Source organism: Rhinopithecus bieti, unplaced genomic scaffold, assembly GCF_001698545.2.
Source record: "Rhinopithecus bieti isolate Rb0 unplaced genomic scaffold, ASM169854v2 scaffold_4180, whole genome shotgun sequence".
Lineage (NCBI taxonomy): Eukaryota > Metazoa > Chordata > Mammalia > Primates > Cercopithecidae > Rhinopithecus > Rhinopithecus bieti.
The window spans coordinates 957,353-975,709 of record NW_016804388.1 but is presented as its reverse complement, the minus strand read 5'-3'; the positions used below and the strand labels follow the sequence as shown (position 1 = coordinate 975,709).

Sequence of the window (18,357 nt, the reverse complement as noted above, 5' to 3'; positions counted from 1 at the left end):
AAATATATTTTGGTGTTTAGTCCTCCTGAGTTGATATTCTCAGATAACTCACATATCCACAGTGATGTAAACTCTTTTAGTACCTAGTTTCAATTTTTTCAAAATAGTATCAGGAAAGTTTTTTGTTTGTTTGTTTTGTTTTTTGTTTTTTTCCCTTATTTTGATTTGCTTCTTTAGGGCTCCTGCTGTTCATATATATCGTACTTCTTTTGCTTGTCTTCAGTGTTTGTAATGTTCCTCAAATCCTTTTTATAAAATCTCTTGCGTTCTTTTTTTAAAAAATGTTATTTGTTTATTTAAAAACTTTTAGGTTCGGGGTACATGTGCAGATTTGTTACGTAGGTAGACTTGTGTCACGGGGTTTGATGTACAGATTATTTTGTCACCTAGTACTAAGCTTAGTGCCGAATAGTTACTTTTTCTGCTCCTCTCCCACCTCCCACCCTCCACCCTCTGGTAGTCCCCAGTGTGTTCCCTCTGCGTCCATGTGTTCTCATCATTTAGCTCCCGCTTATAAGTGACAACATACAGTGTTTGGTTTTCTGTTCCTGCGTTAGTTTGCTAAGGATGATGGCCTCCCATTACACCCATGTTCTCGCAAAGGACATAATCTTGTTCTTTTTTATGGTTGCATAGTTATACTACATTTTCTTCATCCAGTCTTCCATTATGGGCATTTAGGTTGATTCCTCATCTTAGCTATTGTGAATAGAGCTGCAGTGAACATATACGTGCATGTATCTTTATGATAGAATAATGTATATTACTTTGGGTATATACCCAGTAATGGGATTGCTGGCTCGAACGGTAGTTCTCCTTTCAGCTCTGAGGAATTGCCATACTGCCTTCCCCAGCGTGTATAAGCAGTGCCTTTTCCCTGTAGCCTTGCCAGCATCTGTTATTTTTTTGACTTTTTAATATTAGCCATTCTGACAGGTGTGAGATGATATCTCTGTGTTTTGTTTGTTTCTTTGAGATGGAGTTTTCTCTTTTTGCCCAGGCTGGAGTGCAGTGGCACAATCTTAGCTCACTGCAACCTCTGCCTCCCGGATTCAAATGATTCTCCTGCCTCAGCCTCCCAAATAGCTGGGATTACAGGCATGCACCACCATGCCTGGCTAATTTTTGTATTTTTAGTAGAGATGGGGTTTCACCATATTAGTCAGACTGGCCTTGAACTCCTGACCTAAGGTGATCCACCAGCCTCAGGCTTCCAAAGTGCTGGGATTACAGGCGTGAGCCACCGCGCCCGGCCGCTCATTGTGGTTTCGGTTTGCATTTCTCTGATAATTACTGATGTTGAACATTTTTTCATATGATAATTGGCAACTTTTTTTTTTTTTTGAAAAGTGTCTGTTCATGTCCTTTGCCCACTTTCTAATGCGGTTGTTTTTTTCTTGTAAGATTGTGTATAGATGCTGGATATTAGACCTTTGTCAGATGCATAGTTTGCAGGTGTTTTCTCATATTCTGTAGGTTGTCTGTTTACCCCTTTGATGGTTTCTTTTGCTGTGCAGAAGCTCTTTAGTTTAATTAGTTTCCATTTGTCAATTTTTGCTTTTGTTGCAGTTGCTTTTGGCGTCTTTGTCATGCCATCTTTGCCAGTTCCTGAGTCCAGAATGGTATTGCCTGAGTTGTCTTCCAGGGTTTTTATGGTTTTGGGTTTTACGTTGATGTCTTTCATCCATCTTGAGTTGATTTCTATGTATATTACAAGGAAAGGTTCCAGTTTCAATCTTCTGCATATGGCTAGCCAGTTACCCCAGCACCATTTATTGAATAGGGAATCCTTTCCCCATTGCTTGTTTTTGTCAGCTTTGTCGAAGATCAGATGCTCATATGTGTGGCCTTATTTCTGGGCTCCCTGTTATGTTCCATTGGTCTGAGTGTCTGTCTTTGTTACAGTACCATGCTGTTTGGTTACTGTAGCCCTGTAGTTTAGTTTGAAGCTGTGTAACATAATGCCTCCAGCTTTATTCTTTTTGCTTAGGATTGTCTTGGCTGTTCGAGCTCTTTTTTGATTCCATATGAATTGCATTCCTGATTTGGCTCTTGGCTGTTGATTGTGTATAAGAATGCTAGTGTTTTTTGTATATTGAATTTGTATGCTGAAACTTTGCTGAAGTTATTTATCAGCTTAAGGAGCTTTTGCACTGAGACCATGGGGTTTTCTAGATATAGAACCATGTCATCTGCAAACAGGGATGGTTTAACTTCCTCTGTTCCTATTTGGATGCCCTTTATTTCTTTCTCTTGCCTGATTGCTCTGGTCAGGACTCCCAATACTGTGTTGAATAGGAGTGATGAGAGAGGGCATCCTTTTCTTGTGCTGGTTTTCAAGGAGAATGCTTCCAGCTTTTGCCCATTCAGTATGATGTTGGCTGTAGGTTTGTCGTACACAGCTCTTACTATTTTGAGGTGTGTTCCTTCTATTTCAATGCCTAGTTTATTGAGAGTTCTTAACATGAAAGGATGTTGAAGTTTATTGAAAGCCATTTCTGCATCTGTTAAGATAATCATGTGTTTTTTGTCTTTAGTTCTGTTTATGTAGCAAATCACATTTAATGATTTGCATATGTTGAACCAACCTTGCATCCCAGGGATAAGGCCTACTAGATGGTGGTGGATTAGCTTTTTGATATGCTGCTGGATTCAGCTTGCTAGTATTTTGTTGAGAATTTTTGCATCAATGTGTATCAAAGGTATTTGCCTGAAGTTTTATTTTTTGTGTCTTTGCCAGGTTTTGGTATCAGGATGATGCTGGCCTCATAGAATGAGTTGGGGTGTTGTTCGTCCTCTTCAGTTTTTTGGAATAGTTTCAGTAGGAATTCTTCCAGCTCTTGTTTGTACATGTAGAACAGCTATTAATTCATTTGGTCCTGGGCTTCTTTTAGTTGGTAGGCTATTTACTACTGATTCAATTTTGGCACTTGTTACTGGTATGTTCAGGGATTCCTTTTCTTCCTGGTTCAGTCTTGGGAGGGTGGGTTTGTCCAGGAATTTATCAGTTTCTTCTCGATTTTCTAGTTGGTGTGCATGCAGGTGTTGATAGTATTCTCTGATGGTTACTTGTATTCCTGTGGGGTCAGTGGTATTATCCCCTTTGTCCTAATTGTGTTTATTTGGATCTTCTGTCTTCTTTGTGTAGCTAATAGTTTATCTTACTGATTTTTTTCGAAAATTCCATTCTTGGATTCGTTGGTCTTTTGAATGATGTTTTGTGCCTGGCTCCTTCAGTTCAGCTCTTTTTTGTTATTTCTTGTCTTCTGCTAGCTCTGGAGTTGGTTTGCTCTTGTTCCTGTAGTTCTTTTTGTTGTGATGTTAGGTTGTTAATGTATGTAATGTTGTTAATGTCGTATGTATTACTGATTTAATCTTAGAACGTTAGGTTGATTTCTTTTTACTTTTTCTCAAGGTATTTTTTGGTCTGATATTCCTATCTAAAATGACTTTTTAAAATTTCAGATTTGGTCTCAAATTCTTCCACTTCATTTCTACAATTTTTCTAATTCTTTCATGTCTTGTATCTTCTTGTGCTAATAACAGTTGTAATCCTCCCCGTCTTTTAAGCCTTCTTTCAGGCATACTTTTATTGTCTGCAGAGATGTTATTCTGCTACTCAGTATGCATTATATAGTAACTGTGTAGAGCGGGAGTCGCCATCCCCCAGGCCACAGACATGTACCGATCTTTGGCCTGTTAGGAACTGAGCCACACAGCAGGAGGTGAGCGGCGGGCAAGTGAGCAAAGCTTCACCTGTATTTGCAGCCACGCCCCATTGCTCGCATTGCTGCCTGAGCTCTGCCTCCTGTCAGATCAGTGGTAGCATTACATTCTCATAGGAGTGTGAACCCTGTTGTGAACCATTCATGCAAGGGATCTAGGTTGTACACTCCTTATAAGAATTAATGCCGGATGATCTGTCACTGTCTCCCATCACCCCCAGATGGTACCATCTAGATGCAGGAAAACTAGCTCTGGGCTCCCACTGATTCTACAATATAGTGAGTTTTGTGATCATTTCATCATATATTACAATGTAATCATAATGGAAATAAAGTACACAATAAATGTAATGTGCTTGGATCGTCCCGAAACCATCGCCTCCACCTGCCAGTCTGTGGAAAAATTGTGTTCAAAGAAACCAATCCCTGGTGCCAAAGAGGTTAAGGACTGCTGGTATAGAGGGTTTGATTCTAATCCTTTTCTTTTCTCATTTTGCCTGTAATTTGTGGTGGATGGGTGTGTGTGTGTGTGTTTCTGTTTTTTGTTTGTTTGTTTTTTGCGGAAGGCGGAGGTGGGTGCGAAGGATTTTGTTTGTTTGTTTTAGAATATGGCTTGGTTCACATGCTAAGGAAGTCTCCATAGCCAGTTGTCTGTCCCCTCCTTGTTGCATTTTGCACTTCAAGGGTGTACATTGACCCCCTAGTTCTGTTGTAAGTGTTGTACTTGGATTCTTGGTTTGTTACGTAGTCAACCTGCCTGTTTTTATTCAGTAAGATTCATTTATGCCTACTCTCATTGCTGCTAATTTTTCCAGAATTCTGTTTTAGTGCTGTAATTAGTGCTAGTTTTTTTTTTGTTGTTGTTTTTTTTTAAGAGTGTATAAAGGGAAATAAAAGTTAAATTGAATAATCAGTCAAATACTTGTTGAGGCTCACTGACTTGGTGAGCCACTCTGTGTCAGGCTTCTGCAGGGTTGCATTGAACTGAAAGATGCATATGGATATGTTGAACTAGCAAGCCAGTCACTGCAATGACTTGTTTTGGCAAAGAGAAAAGATTTTCCTCGCAAGATTGCCAAATGAGGAGATGGGAGAACAAGTCTCAAACCCTCCTCCACAGAGGGATTTTAAGGATGTTTTTGGAATAGAGTACCAGGGTTCTCCAAGGTGTGGGTAAGAGAGATTGGGAGTAAGGAAAAGTGAGTGAGTTAGGATCTGCATACATGCAGTCAAGTTATACAGCTCTTAATAGAATGCATGTTTGAAGAATGGCAGTACCACCATGATCAGAGGAAGGAGGTTTTGGCCCTGGGACATCAGTCACCTCTCTGGGCATTCATGCAGGCCCAGCTGAAGGGTCGGTGGTCTTAATCAGCTTGAAGTGGACAAGAGCTGCCCACTGTTTCCTGGAAATAACTGTAAGCAACAGTTACTGTAGTGACCCACATTCGGAAGTTATCTGTAAGGAAGTTCGTGGGAGTTTGCTATGTGACTTGCTAGTGGGGGCTTTAAAAGAGATCTACTAGAAGCAAGCGATGAAAAAGCAGGGCAGGTTAAGTTTCGCAGGCTTAATCAGGTTGGCCTTCGATTTTAAATATGCAAGTTCCTCCCAAATAGGGCCTTGATGACCCAGGCTACTTGTAGTGCTGTGTGTTAAGTAGCACAAGTGTGTGTGTGTGCCCCCGCAGGTTACAGGATGGACCACTTCTGTGAAAGCCAACGGTGTTTTTATGAATGAGATGACATGGAACCTGGGTTTTGAAAGATGAGCTGAAACTTGCAAGATTGATAAGGTTAAATAAGGAAATCCTAGGCAGAGAGGAGATGTTAAACCATAGTTTGATACTGCATGATGTGCTTAAGCAGGAATCAGTATTTAAGTAGGTTTGGAGCAAAGACTGGGGTGCTGGGAAGCAACTTTGGAGTTGTATTCAAAGGCATTGCATGCTAAGTAATTTGAACTTATGGGCAAGGATCTATTGGATTAGGTCTTTGTTAGAGGGACAGCACTGCCAACACTTGTAATGCGGTGGTGAGAAATCTGTTGAAAGGGCCAAATAAGACAATTACGAAGGTATATGAAGGTAGAAGGAAGGGAACGTGGGAAAGAGTAGAACCCTTTGACATTTTTGATGAACTGATCTTACATTCAGAAAACATTGAAAGTGCAGCTCTCGTTCCTGGCTGCTCATTAGAATCACCTGGGGCTATTTTTTTTTTTTTAAGTCCACCAACTCCTCTTCTCCATTTTTACTTAATTGGTATAGATTGAGGATTGTGCATCAGCAAGCAGTTTTGAAGTTGTTTCCAAGTGATGCTTACCTGCAGCCCGGGTAAGAAGTGGCAGGCTTCCTGGATAGTCATTAAGTGAACTGTGGTAAGCACTGACGGAGCAGGATTACCTGCCCTGCTAGGTACCCGAACTACATTTACTTGCTCACAAGTGATTTTTTAAAATGTATGCTCGCATCCCTGCCTTGCTTATTGGAAGTTCCTAATGTTTTGGTATTTCTTTAATCTTTTATGTTTTAACTTTTAAATAAAAGAAGAAAATAAAAGAACTACCAAACAAGATGTAAGTTCATACTGTAAAATTACGTAAGAGTAATTTTTCAAATTACTAAATTACAAAGATTAGTCCCCACCTCTTTGAAGGAGAAAAAAAGGGAAAGGATAATCCTTTTGTAAGGCTGGGGTGTTTAGGTTTTTTCCAGCATTTTGCAGTTACAAAGTCTGCAATGAGTAACCTTGTGCGTTTGTTATCTTTGTATTGTGAGAGAGGTATTTTCTAGAAGCTAGTTTGCTCTGTCAGAAGATAGTACATTTGTAGTTTTGTTAGGTTATTGCCAAATTCCTCTCCTGAAAGTTGTAGCAGGTTGTGTGCCCATCAGTAGTAGACAGCCTGTTTCCCTATAGCCTCCCTTTTCTGAGAGATGTCATGCTTTAATGTTTCTGTTCTTGGTGTTCTTTGGTTTTAACTTGCATTTATCTGTGGGTTTTAACATCTCATATGTCTTTTGTAAATTGTTTGTTTCATTGTTTTATTTTGTTTTGTTTTTTCTTCCTTCATGTTTAAGTAGTTCTTGATATCAACATTTTCGAAGTATGGTCTGTGGACTCCTGAAGGTCCCTGAAAACTTTTTAGGTTCAAGGGCAAAACTCTTTTTATACCTTATGAAGGTATTGCTTATCTTCTTTGCTGTGTTATTATTTGAGTGAAGGTTTAGAAACAATGGTGGTTAAAACTGTGTCAAGGCAGTGGCACCAAACCTTATAATAGTCATTGTCACACACTCATAGATTAGAAGAACAATTTCAGTTTTATTTAAGAATGACTTGAAACAGTAAGAACTATGTCTTGTTGCTTTCCAACCCTTGAGTACACACGTTTTCAGTAGTCTAGGTATGCAAATGGAAGTGTGCCTAAAGTAGTTCTGCCTTGCACTAAAGTACTTGTGTGATTATTTGAATTGCAGCTGTGTATTGAGTGGGGGATGGAAGGCCAACATCACTTTTGCTTGAAGGAACAATTGTTTACTTGAAGGAATGTATGGTTATCCAAACTTGAATATTTGACAAACGTATTTCTCTAAAATGAATACCTTGCTTCAAGGAGAACAATTCTTGATAGTATTTGTTGCTAACAATGAAAACTGATTTTAAAACAAAATTAAAATTTGAAAATTTTATCTGCCACCATAAGCTCAATAGCTTTTCAGTACTTAAAGACTCTTTTGATAAGCTTGATAGTGATATTAACACGTGATTTAAAAATTACACCGTGTGGTGAAATGTGGCATCGTTTGGAAGATTTGCCTAACTCAGGGAACCAGTATTTTCCAAAAGACTAAGGCATGCTATAATAAAATTTTGCATGGATGAAATACTCATTCAGAGTGTAAAATAGGCCAATAGATGTTCATGCAGTAATACAGACAGTTGATTGATATGGTTTCAAACTGTACATTGTTACTCTCCTTTAGAAAACGTATTACGTTTTTGGCATAAAATCAAGCATGAATTTTCATAATTACCTAAAAAGGCTACTAAAATAACTCTTCTTTTTCAATGACTGTACATGTGTATGAAAAGCTGGATTTTCTGTGTGTACTTGAACAAAAAGCAACATACTACGGGGTTTGTTACAGTGCATTTTCACAAACTTTGTTTTCTCTTCAGCGGTGAAACTCAAATTTTGTCAAAGCCTTTTTCAGGATCTTGGAGATATCATATGATTGTTTTCTTTAGATTTATTAATAGGATGTATTATGCCAGTGGATTTCCTAATACACTAATCTTGCATTCCTGGAATTAAGCCCTTTATCATGGAGTATTTATGTAGTGTTGGCCGTTGTTTGCTTATTTTTATTTTGTATTTTGCACTGATACGAATAAATTATGTTAAGCTGTAATATTGGGGGGTTGGTCATGATCATGGACAGTCATCAGGTTTCAGTGTCAGTATTATACTTGCTTCATAAAAAGAATTTAGAAGTTTTCCTTGATATCAGTGTTCTGAAACAATACATTGTATTGAGGCTGTCTGGATATTGCATGTTTTGGCACAGTTCCCCTGGGAAATCATTTGTGCATGGTGCCTTTTTGTGGGATAATTCCCTCATAAGTTTTGCTGCTTTTTTCTCCAGAAATTGGGCCATTTAAGCTTTTTATTTATAATAGGGTCAATTTTGGCAATCTGTATTTCCTTAAGGAATTATGTTTCATTAGGTTTTCAAATTTCTTTGAATTTGTTCAGTAGTCTCTTAATGTTTTCTAATGCCGTACTAATAGTCTAATCATTTATTTTCGAAGTTTTAGTCCTGCTTTTAATTTGAAATTTGGATATTGTCTTTGAATTATGATGAGTGTATGGTTTTGTGTACAGTAGTTCCCTCTAAGCCATGGGGCACATGTTCGCCCAGTGGATGCCCGAATTTACGGATAGTATCAAACCCAATTTTGCTGTTAATTGGAGCACATTTCTGTTCCTGTCTTCCACTCACAAGTTTAATGCCTTTTCCATTTTAAATAAACACCATGCACTGTGGCTTAAACCCTTGCAATTTTAGGTGTGATAGCAAAACTAGCACAAATTTCGTTTTCCTTCACAACTTCACTAATAGAAGAGTCCTTCTCCTTGTAGATCTTAGTAACCTCAGCATATGATTTTTTTTTTTTTTTTTTTTTTTCCTGTATTAAGTGGAGGACTTTCACCTTCTCTCTTGAAGGAAACACTTGACAACTTTTCTTTGGCATATCTGAATTGCCAGCATCACTACTGCTGCACTTTGGGGTCATGATTAAGTAAAATAAGGGTGACTTGAACACAAGCATTGTGTTACCTCTCCACAGTTGATCGATCTCATAACTGTGACAGCTACTGAGTGACTAATGGACGGGGAGCCCCTATGTCATGGAGACACTGGACAAAGGGATGATTCACGTCTTAGATGGGACTGAGCAGGATGGCAAAAGATTTCATCACACTGCTCGTAACGGTGTGCAGTGTAAATCTTACCAATTGTTTACTTCTGAAGTTTTCCATTTAAAATTTTCAGACTGCAGTTGACCTGAGGTAACTGAAAGCAAAGAACATGAAACCAAGGATAAGGAAGAACCACTGTAGTTGGTCTATTTTTGTTGTATTAAATTTTGGGAAGATATATAGAGAAACAGATCCAGATGGTTGCCATTGTCTTTAGTTACTCAGAATTCTCCCTGTTTGTTATTATTTTCTTTTTTCATATTAACTTCTTTTTGTATTCTCTTTATTGCCATATAATTCACATACCATACAATTAAAGTATGCAATTCATTGTTTTTTAGCATGTTCCGAGTTGTGTAACCATCACCAGAGTCCATCTTAAAACACTTTCATTACTGGGGGGCAGGGGTGAAACTCCCATTGACCTATCACCCCCCCAATCCCTGTAACCCTAGACAACCACCAATCAAGTTTTTGTCTTTATAGATTTGCCTTTCTGAGCATTTTATATAAATGAAATAATAGAATCTATTAACCTTTGTGACTGGTTTCTTCACCTTAGCATGACATTTTCAAGGTTCATTCATGTTACACTGTGTATGAGTACTTCCCTTTTTGCACACAATGTTTCCTTTTGTGGATGTATACCATGTGTTATCCATTCATCAGTTGATGGACACTTGGAATAGTTGGTATTCATTCTTCAGAAGAGTTTTTTTTCTTTTGCTACCTCTGTAGGCTTTGGGATGGGAGGAAAGGTGATGTACGCACTCTTCGTGGTGAACATAGTCTCCTTGGTTGCGGACTGGAAAGCTGAGGGAGGAAGTTGTTACCTTTGTCCTCAGGCAGTTTGAATTGTACCATTTTATACAAAAACATGTATTTCTGGTTTAATGATTCTGTAGTCTTAAGAAAATGTATGATGTCTCGTTAGACTACTCTAAGTACTTCATATCCTTTCTGGGGAATAGTGATTTCTTTGAGATTAGGTGATTTTTTAACAACCTGAAAATATATTGAATTTTTTATATACTGGCCTGTCCTGAGTCATTGTGGTAAAGATTCTTGGCTCTTTCAGAAGTGTGTAGCTTATTGTAATTCAGTTTTTAAAAAAGGTAATTTTACAATGTTTGTTCAATATGGCTAATGTACACCTTCTATTGTTTAATGTGCACAAGACGTTATATTCTACAGAGATTTTTAGAAGTTTGCAGAAGTTGTTGAAATAACTAATACTCGATTTTCAAAGCAATTGATATTTTATGTAAAACGGCAAATGTTATATATGCTGGATAAGTCTGTCATCTTCTAAATCAGTTGCCAGGATGAATGATGATCACACTGGGCACTGCCAATCTCCTCAGGACCTCTTCTGATAATCAAAAATGAAGTGAGGATTTCAGTGTTAATACGTTTTAAATGTCTTTTGGTTTTTAAAGAACATGTATATAGTTGGCGATTTTTAATATTCTGTTATGTTCAGTAGTTATTAGAGCATACATTCTTGTACAAGGATAATTCTAATGGTAACCATGCAGGTGAGTGTTTATGAATCACAAATATATTAAGATTGTAATTTTTGTATTTCGACTTCTCTGGATTGTAGAGTATGATATAACAATTATTTTTATCCTTAATAGCAATATTTTACTATAATTTTTACTTTAGGCTCCTGGATTTGGATTTGGAATTGCAATATCTGGTGGACGAGATAATCCTCATTTTCAGAGTGGGGAAACGTCAATAGTGATTTCAGATGTGCTGAAAGGAGGACCAGCTGAAGGACAGCTACAGTAAGAGTGCTGCTTATCGTGGGCACCTGTGCGACGAGCAGTGTTCCTGTCCTCAGGCACTGGCCTGTCTTACACTGTCTTAGTGTTTTGCCATATTCATACACCACCTGTGCCATGGTTCATATATTTTTTCCTTAAATTAACATATGTTTACTTAAGAGGGAAACTGGCCAGGTGTGGTGACTCACTCCTTGTAATCCTAGCACTTTGGGAGGCTGAGGCAGGGGGATCACTTGAGATTGGGAGTTCGAGACCAGCCTGGGCAATGTAGTGAGATCCCCATCTCTACAAAAGAAGTTTAAAAATCAACTGGGCATGGTGGCATGTGCTTACAGTCCCAGCTACTTGGGAGGCTGAGGCAGGAGAATCCCTTGAACTTAGGAGTCTGAGGCTGCAGTGAGCCATGATTGCACCGCTATACTCCAGCCCAGGTGACAGAGCAAGACCCTGTCTCCAAAGAAAATAAAGGAAGCTTTATCCCTCTTAAAATTGGAAAGCTAGTATCACTCACTTTTAATAGAATGTGTAACTGTAAAAATAGTGAAAAAAAATTTATAACTCCATTTTGGGTAGAATCTAGCCTTCAGAAGCCTCTCTTCCAAAGTCTTGCACCCTTTTGTTCCATATGAAGATTAGTAAGCTAAAGAAAAACACAAAATATACTAGCAAAATAATGGCACTACAATTAGAAGTATTAAAAGAAAATTAAAAGATGAAAAACTTAAAAGGTAAAAGGAAATAGGTTTTCCAGCTCTATGACTCAGTATCATTTAATGCCCTGTAACTGTACTACCAAGAATGATTTCATGGATGTGATATCTGTTCAGTCTTCTGGGGAAATACTTTGTTAATGACTTAAAAAAATTAAGGACCTGTGGTTAATTACTTGTTAAACAATCTGTGGAGAAATCTGAAAGTAAATCAGTTGACATTATTTTATTGATCTGAAGAGAAATTGATTAATTGGCTCATAATTAGAATACATTTTAGAAGTACCTATCTTGAAAATATCATCATAAACTTACCAGAATGTTTATCTCTAACATATTATTTTGTGCCCTTTTCCCCTTAGGGAAAATGACCGAGTGGCAATGGTTAACGGAGTTTCAATGGATAATGTTGAACATGCTTTTGCTGTTCAGCAGCTAAGGAAAAGTGGGAAAAATGCAAAAATTGTAAGTATCTTTTATCTTTAATTCAGTAAAGGTACCCCTTTACATTTCTGGTATTTGAATTTATCTTTCCCGTTTAAGAAAAGGAAAACAAACAATAGTTCCAACGTTAGTTGTTTACAGTTAAGAGTGTTTCTTTTAACAGTAGTGTGGTGTGTCACTGGTATGTGTATTTTCTCAGTTTAGATACCAGGAATTTTTCAATTGAAAAAGGAAAGGGGACAGTTGAATAGTTAGCTCTTTTAGGCTTAATGTTTCCTCCTGTTTTCCTCCTCTACAGTCATGTGCTGCATGACAATGTTTTGGTCAACAACAGCCGCATATTTGACAGTGGTTCCATAAGATTATAGTACTGTATTTACCTTTACCGTATTTAGATACACGCATAGTTACCATTGTGTTACAGTCGCCTACAGTACTCAGTACAGTACCATGCTGTACAGGCTCGTAACCGAGAAGCAATAGGCTATGCCATGTAGCCTAGATGTGTAGTAGGCTATACCATCTGGGTTTGGGAAGATACGTTCTGTGATGTTCGCACAAAGACAGAATTGCCTAACAATTCACTTCTCATAGTATATCCCCAATGTTAAGTGACACATGACGGTACTGAAGTTAGATTGGATCTTGGCATGTGTCAGTTTGAAATAGATGGCCCTATTTTCTGGTACAAGATGAAATTACCTGGCAAGTTTTGCATTGTCCCTTGAACACATGTATGTCAGCAGCTACTTTCCTTATTACTCTGATAGTTTGAGGAGAGGGAAAGTCTAAGATTGTTTTTTGTAGAGTTGTTCAGGGTGCATTTAATGTTATTGTTTTACTGTATAGCTAGTCTTTATTTCATATTTCTCTGAGAAGTCTACTTTTTATTAAGGGAAAAAGAAATTTAGTTAACTCTTGATAACTGGCCTGAAATCACAGTTAAAACTTGGTAAATGTAGCACAGTAGATTTAATGTAAAAGTTTTATTTATTTTATTTTTTTGAGACAGTCTCACTCTGTCACCCAGGCTGGAGTGCAGTGGCGTGATCTCGGCTCACTGCAACCTGCACCTCCCAGGTTCAAGCACTTTTTGTGCCTCAGCCTCCCGAGTAGCTAGGAACGCAGATGCGTGCCACCATGCCCGCCTGGCTAGTTTTTGTATTTTTAGTAGAGTTAGGGTTTTGCCATGTTGGCCAGGCTGATCTTGAACTCTGACTTCAAGTGATCCGCCTGCCCTGGCCTTCCAAAGTGCTGGGATTACAGGCATCAGCCACCACGCCCACCCAAAAGTCTTACTTAAAATGATACACTTTTAGGAACACAGGAGCCACTTCACCCACTTTGCTCCTCCGCTGTTTTTATCCCATCCTGCCTCTGAAAGGACTAATGAAGGTAGCCTTGAAGCCTCAGCTCAGGTATACAAAGCTGAAGAGGCTGGGTGGCTGGGTGCTATGCCCTGCTTTGTCCGTTGAGAACCTTTCTATCTCCCAGCGGATGCTCAGAACCACAGCAGACCTGATGGAAAGGATAAGGGTGGGTAAAGGGAGGTCTGCTTTTGAGTTTTGATGTCTGGGAGTGGTGGTAAAAGCTGAAAAGGGTATTTATTCCCTGAGACTGCACCCAGCAGTTGCTCGGCCCTCCTGCCCTGTGTAGGCTGCCTTGCTGTGTGGCTTGTTTCACACCAGCATCATTGCTGGTGAGATGAGAGTTCTCTCATATCGCAGTAGGACCACTATTTGGTTATGGTGTTGTTCCAGAGAACAAACATCTTTTATTTTGTATGTTTTCACAATCTCATTGTAGTCCGTAGTTTTACAACTGTGATGTTACTTTAAAATTGCAGTTAATTAACAGACTGCCTAGTGGATGATAAAGTTTTTAAACAGTTTTTATAACAAGAGGTCGCACTGTTTACAGAAACAAATTGCTATTTTTTTGGTTTGTTTTAAAACAGCAAATTACTAATAGTTTTGTTGGGTTTGATCAGTTGCGTGAGCTTCAGTGTCTTGCTTTAGCTGCTGATCCTGAGCACCGTCCTTATTCTGCATAGTGTTCTTCAGGTGGCTTGCTGCACATTCCAAGGCCAGCACCTCGGGAAACTTGTTTTTTATCCCTTGTATCAGGTGTGGTGAGTTTCATCCATACTTTCAACTTTTTAAGCCTTCCATTCCTCTGTAATCTTGAGCTGTTTTGTTTTTCCATGCAAAATATTTGGCACACATACACTACATTGATAATACATCCAAGAAAGTTGTATTGCTATACTCCAGAGTTTTCCACATAGAGGTGATATTATAAGTAGGTCTGAAATCAATAATGTATTTGAAATAGCACATTTTTGGCCCAGCATGTAAGGAGAAGGATTTAGGGGCTGTTCAAAGCTCTGTCAGTTGGAAAGGTGTTTTTTACTCTGTGGTTAAAGGCTATAGGGGCTTTGGGCAGAAAGGTGTTTTAATCAGCAAAAAGCAGTTGTTGATCTCTGCATTTTGACAGTTTCAGTCATGTCATTAATTTAAAGCTTTCATTGCCGTATGACTCTTAGAATAAAATGCTGTGTCTGAGAGTGTGGCCTTTCATTAAAAGATGTCTTTTTTTAACCTCATCCCTGGACATAACCAGAGCGTCAGAAACACTCAGGTCATGATATATGTGATGTTTATTTTCCCCAGTTCTGAACTCTACCAGATCGTCTTCCCTGCTCTCCGTTCTACTGATCTCTGTCTTCTCTCCTGTGCTCCTCCATTTTCTCTCCTCAGACTATCAGAGTAATAAGGAAAATAGCTGCTGACATGCATGTGTTCAAGGGGCGACGCAAAACTTGCCCAGTAAACTCATCTTATACCAGAAAATAGGACCATATATTTCAAACTGACACATGACAAGATCCAATCTAACTTCAGTACAGTCATGTGTCACTTAACATTGGGGATATATTATATATCCCCAATAGCCTGTATAATTTTACTAAAATTCTGAACATAGTAAAAAAGCGTTATAAAGTGGATAAAGAGGCAAAAACACCTTCCTAGCAAAAACCTCTGTGAGCATTTCAGAACAGTTCTGTGTTGCTTCATGACAGGGATAGGTCTTGAGAAATGCCTCATTACATGATTTCATCCTTGTGTGACCATCAGAGTGTACTTACACAAACCTGGAAGGCATAGCCTCCGACACACCTAGGCTATATAGTATAGTGTATTGCTCTCCGACTATAAATCCCATACAACATGTTACTGTACTGAATACTGTGGGCAGCTGTAAAACAATGGTAAGTGTATGTCTGTCTAAACATGGGAAAAGTACACTAAAAATATATAACGGATAAAAAAAATTCTATGCCTACTTAGTGTACTTACTATGAATGGAGCTTGCAGGACTGAAAGTTGCTCTGAGTGAGTCAGCGAGTGAATGGTGAGTGCATGTGAAGGCCTAGGACATTACTGTACACTACTGTAGACTTTGTAAACACTGTACATTTAGGCTGCACTAAATTTATTTTTAGTGTTTTAATGTTTTTAATGTATTTAATATTTTATAAATTTATAAAATTTATTTAAAAGTCTTCTTTCTTCAATAAAAAACCTTAGCTTACTGAAACTTTTTTAACCTATATCTTTCTAACTTTTTGACTCTCGCAATAACACTTAAAACACAAACACATTGTACAGCAGTACAAAAATGTTTCTTTCTATTTAAAATTTTTTTCTTTTTGTTTGTGTTTTTTTAAGACACAGTTTCACTCTGTCACCCAGGCTAGAGTGCAATGGCGTGATCTTGGCTCACTGCAGCCTCCACCTCCCTGGTTCAAGTGATTCTCGTGCTTCAGCCTTGGGATTACAGGCACCCACTACCACGCCCATATTTTGTATTTTTAGTAGAGACAGGGTTTTGTCATGTTGGCCAGGCTGGTATTGAACTCCTGGCCTCAAGTGATCTGCCTGCCTCGGCCTCCCAAAGTTCTGGGATTACAGGCGTGAGCCACCGCGCCCGGCCTAAAATTTTTTATTTTTCACTTTTTAAACGTTTAGTAAAATCTAAGACACAAGTACACACATTAGCCTAGGGCTACCCAGGATCGGGGTCATCAGTGTCACTGTCTTCCACCTCCACAGATTGTCCTAGTGGGAAGTCTTCAGGGGCAGTAACATGCATGGAGCCATCATCTCCTATGACAACAATGCTTTCTTGTGGAACACCTCCTGAAGGACCTGCCTGAGGCTGTTTTGCCAGTTAACATTTAAAAAAAAATAAGTAGAGGGAGTACACTCTGGAATAATGATAAAAAGTGTAGCATAGTAAATACATAAACCAGTAACATAGTCATTATCAAGTATTATATTCTGTACATATTATATCTGCTGCACTTTTATTCCACTGGCAGCATAGTAGGTTTGTTTACACCAGCATCATGACAAACAGCACTGCAGTGCACCCACGACATTATGACCCTGTGGCGTCACTAGGTGATAGGAGATTTTCCGCTCCATTGTAGTATTATGGGACCTCTACAGATGTGTTGTCCGTTGTTTCACATGGTGCATGACTGTGTATGTATCCACGTGGCCATGCAGCATTTCACTCTGCATATATATTTATCGAACTCACTCGTTCACAGGCATTTCAGTGTCCAGTCCACGAGTTTTTTAAAATTCGGCTGCGAAAATCATATTGCTACCTACTTGCTTAGTTAATTTTTAGAATAATTTTCTAAGAGTGGCTTTTCAGAGTCAAAGGGCCTGAATGACTTTTGATGTATGTATTGCCAGTTTGTCCTCCTTCAGAAAATCAATAGGCTATCGAGAGTTCAGTTTTCAACACATCTTAAATCTTTGCCTGATAAAAAAGTGTTTGAAGTGAAACATTTAAAATCACAAGTGGATTTGATCCTCTCCTGCTGTGTTTACTACCCATTTGTTTTTTCATTTACCTGTTCATGTCCCTTGCATTTCTGTGGTGGTGATGGTCATACTAGGGTGTTTTGTGTAGTCAGATTATTAACCTTTTGTCGTACATACCTCATGTGTTGTTATCTTCTTTGCTTTTGTGACTGTAAGTTGTTTGTGTTTGTTGTTTTGTATCATTTTGTTACAACATTGAAATGTTTCCATTTTTATTTTGTCATGTCTGTCAGACTTTCACTTTATTGGTTCTGCCTTGGTGTCATGCTTCCAAAAGCCTTTTAATTGCAAAAGCCTCTCTCTTGTATTTTATTCTAGTACTTACATGGCATCATTTTGTTTTCTTTTACATTTGAGACTTCAGTTAAGCTAAACTGTTTGAAGTACGCATTTTTTTCCTAAAAATTTTGATTCCAAATTTTTCATAGTGTTAAAATCAAGCATAGTCGTCTCACCTACTAATCATTATTCATGTTTGTAACTGTTAACTCATAAGTAGAGAATCACAGTAGGACTGGATACCTTTCAATAAGTAAAGCACCTACTAGGTGCAGGCGTTGCATTCCATGTACAGTTAAATGCATGGGAAGGAGCTTCTCAAAGAACTCGAATCTTAGTGGGCTGGATGGGTGTACATACTGATAACCATATAATACATGTCATCTCAGGTTAATAGGTCAGGTACAGTAGAATCCCAAAGAGGTGGCACTCTTACAGGAATGATAGGGAAAGCCTTGAGTGCTCATCTGCTCAACTTTGTTTTTGTTTATTACTAGGGAGGAACTGAAGATTAAAATACCAATACCAGGTATTGCTTCCAATATAATATGTTGGAAATTAAGTAGACGTGAGATGTAAAAGCAGACAGCTAGCATTAGGAATGCTTTACAGAAAATATTAACTGATAAGGACTTCAGCTGTGGGTTGCTCCAAGATGAGAAGGGCAGCCTTTCTCTTTCATTTCATAACAGGGCATTGGCTGTCCTCCTTTTCACATGCTGGCCTCTGCTGCTTCTCATCCTTGAGCTTCAGCGTTGTTTCCTCAGAGTGGCCCTCTGCTTAGGCCCTCGTCCTGATTCTGAACCAGCACCTGATAATAATAATAATAATAGTAGTAGTAGTAATAGGAAGCAGCAGTATTAAGTGTAGAGCAGCCCTTTGAAGAAGTTTAGCCACATAGAGAAGAGATAAGATGATAACATGCAGGTGAATAGTAAGACAGAGAAATAGAAGATTAATTGGGGGAGCTTAGTAGGTAGAGGATAGATTTTAGGTAAATAAAGCGATTGAAGTTTCAGG

General features: G+C 38.5%; 1 protein-coding gene across 1 annotated transcript in view; it reads left to right on the top strand.

Moving 5' to 3' along the window:
* Positions 1–18,357, top strand: part of TJP1 (tight junction protein 1) — a 111,500-nt gene that overhangs the window by 16,793 nt on the left and 76,350 nt on the right. The window contains 2 exon segments of the mRNA XM_017867690.1: positions 10,879–11,003; positions 12,076–12,178. Of these exon segments, the coding sequence (XP_017723179.1) occupies positions 10,879–11,003; positions 12,076–12,178 (228 nt within the window).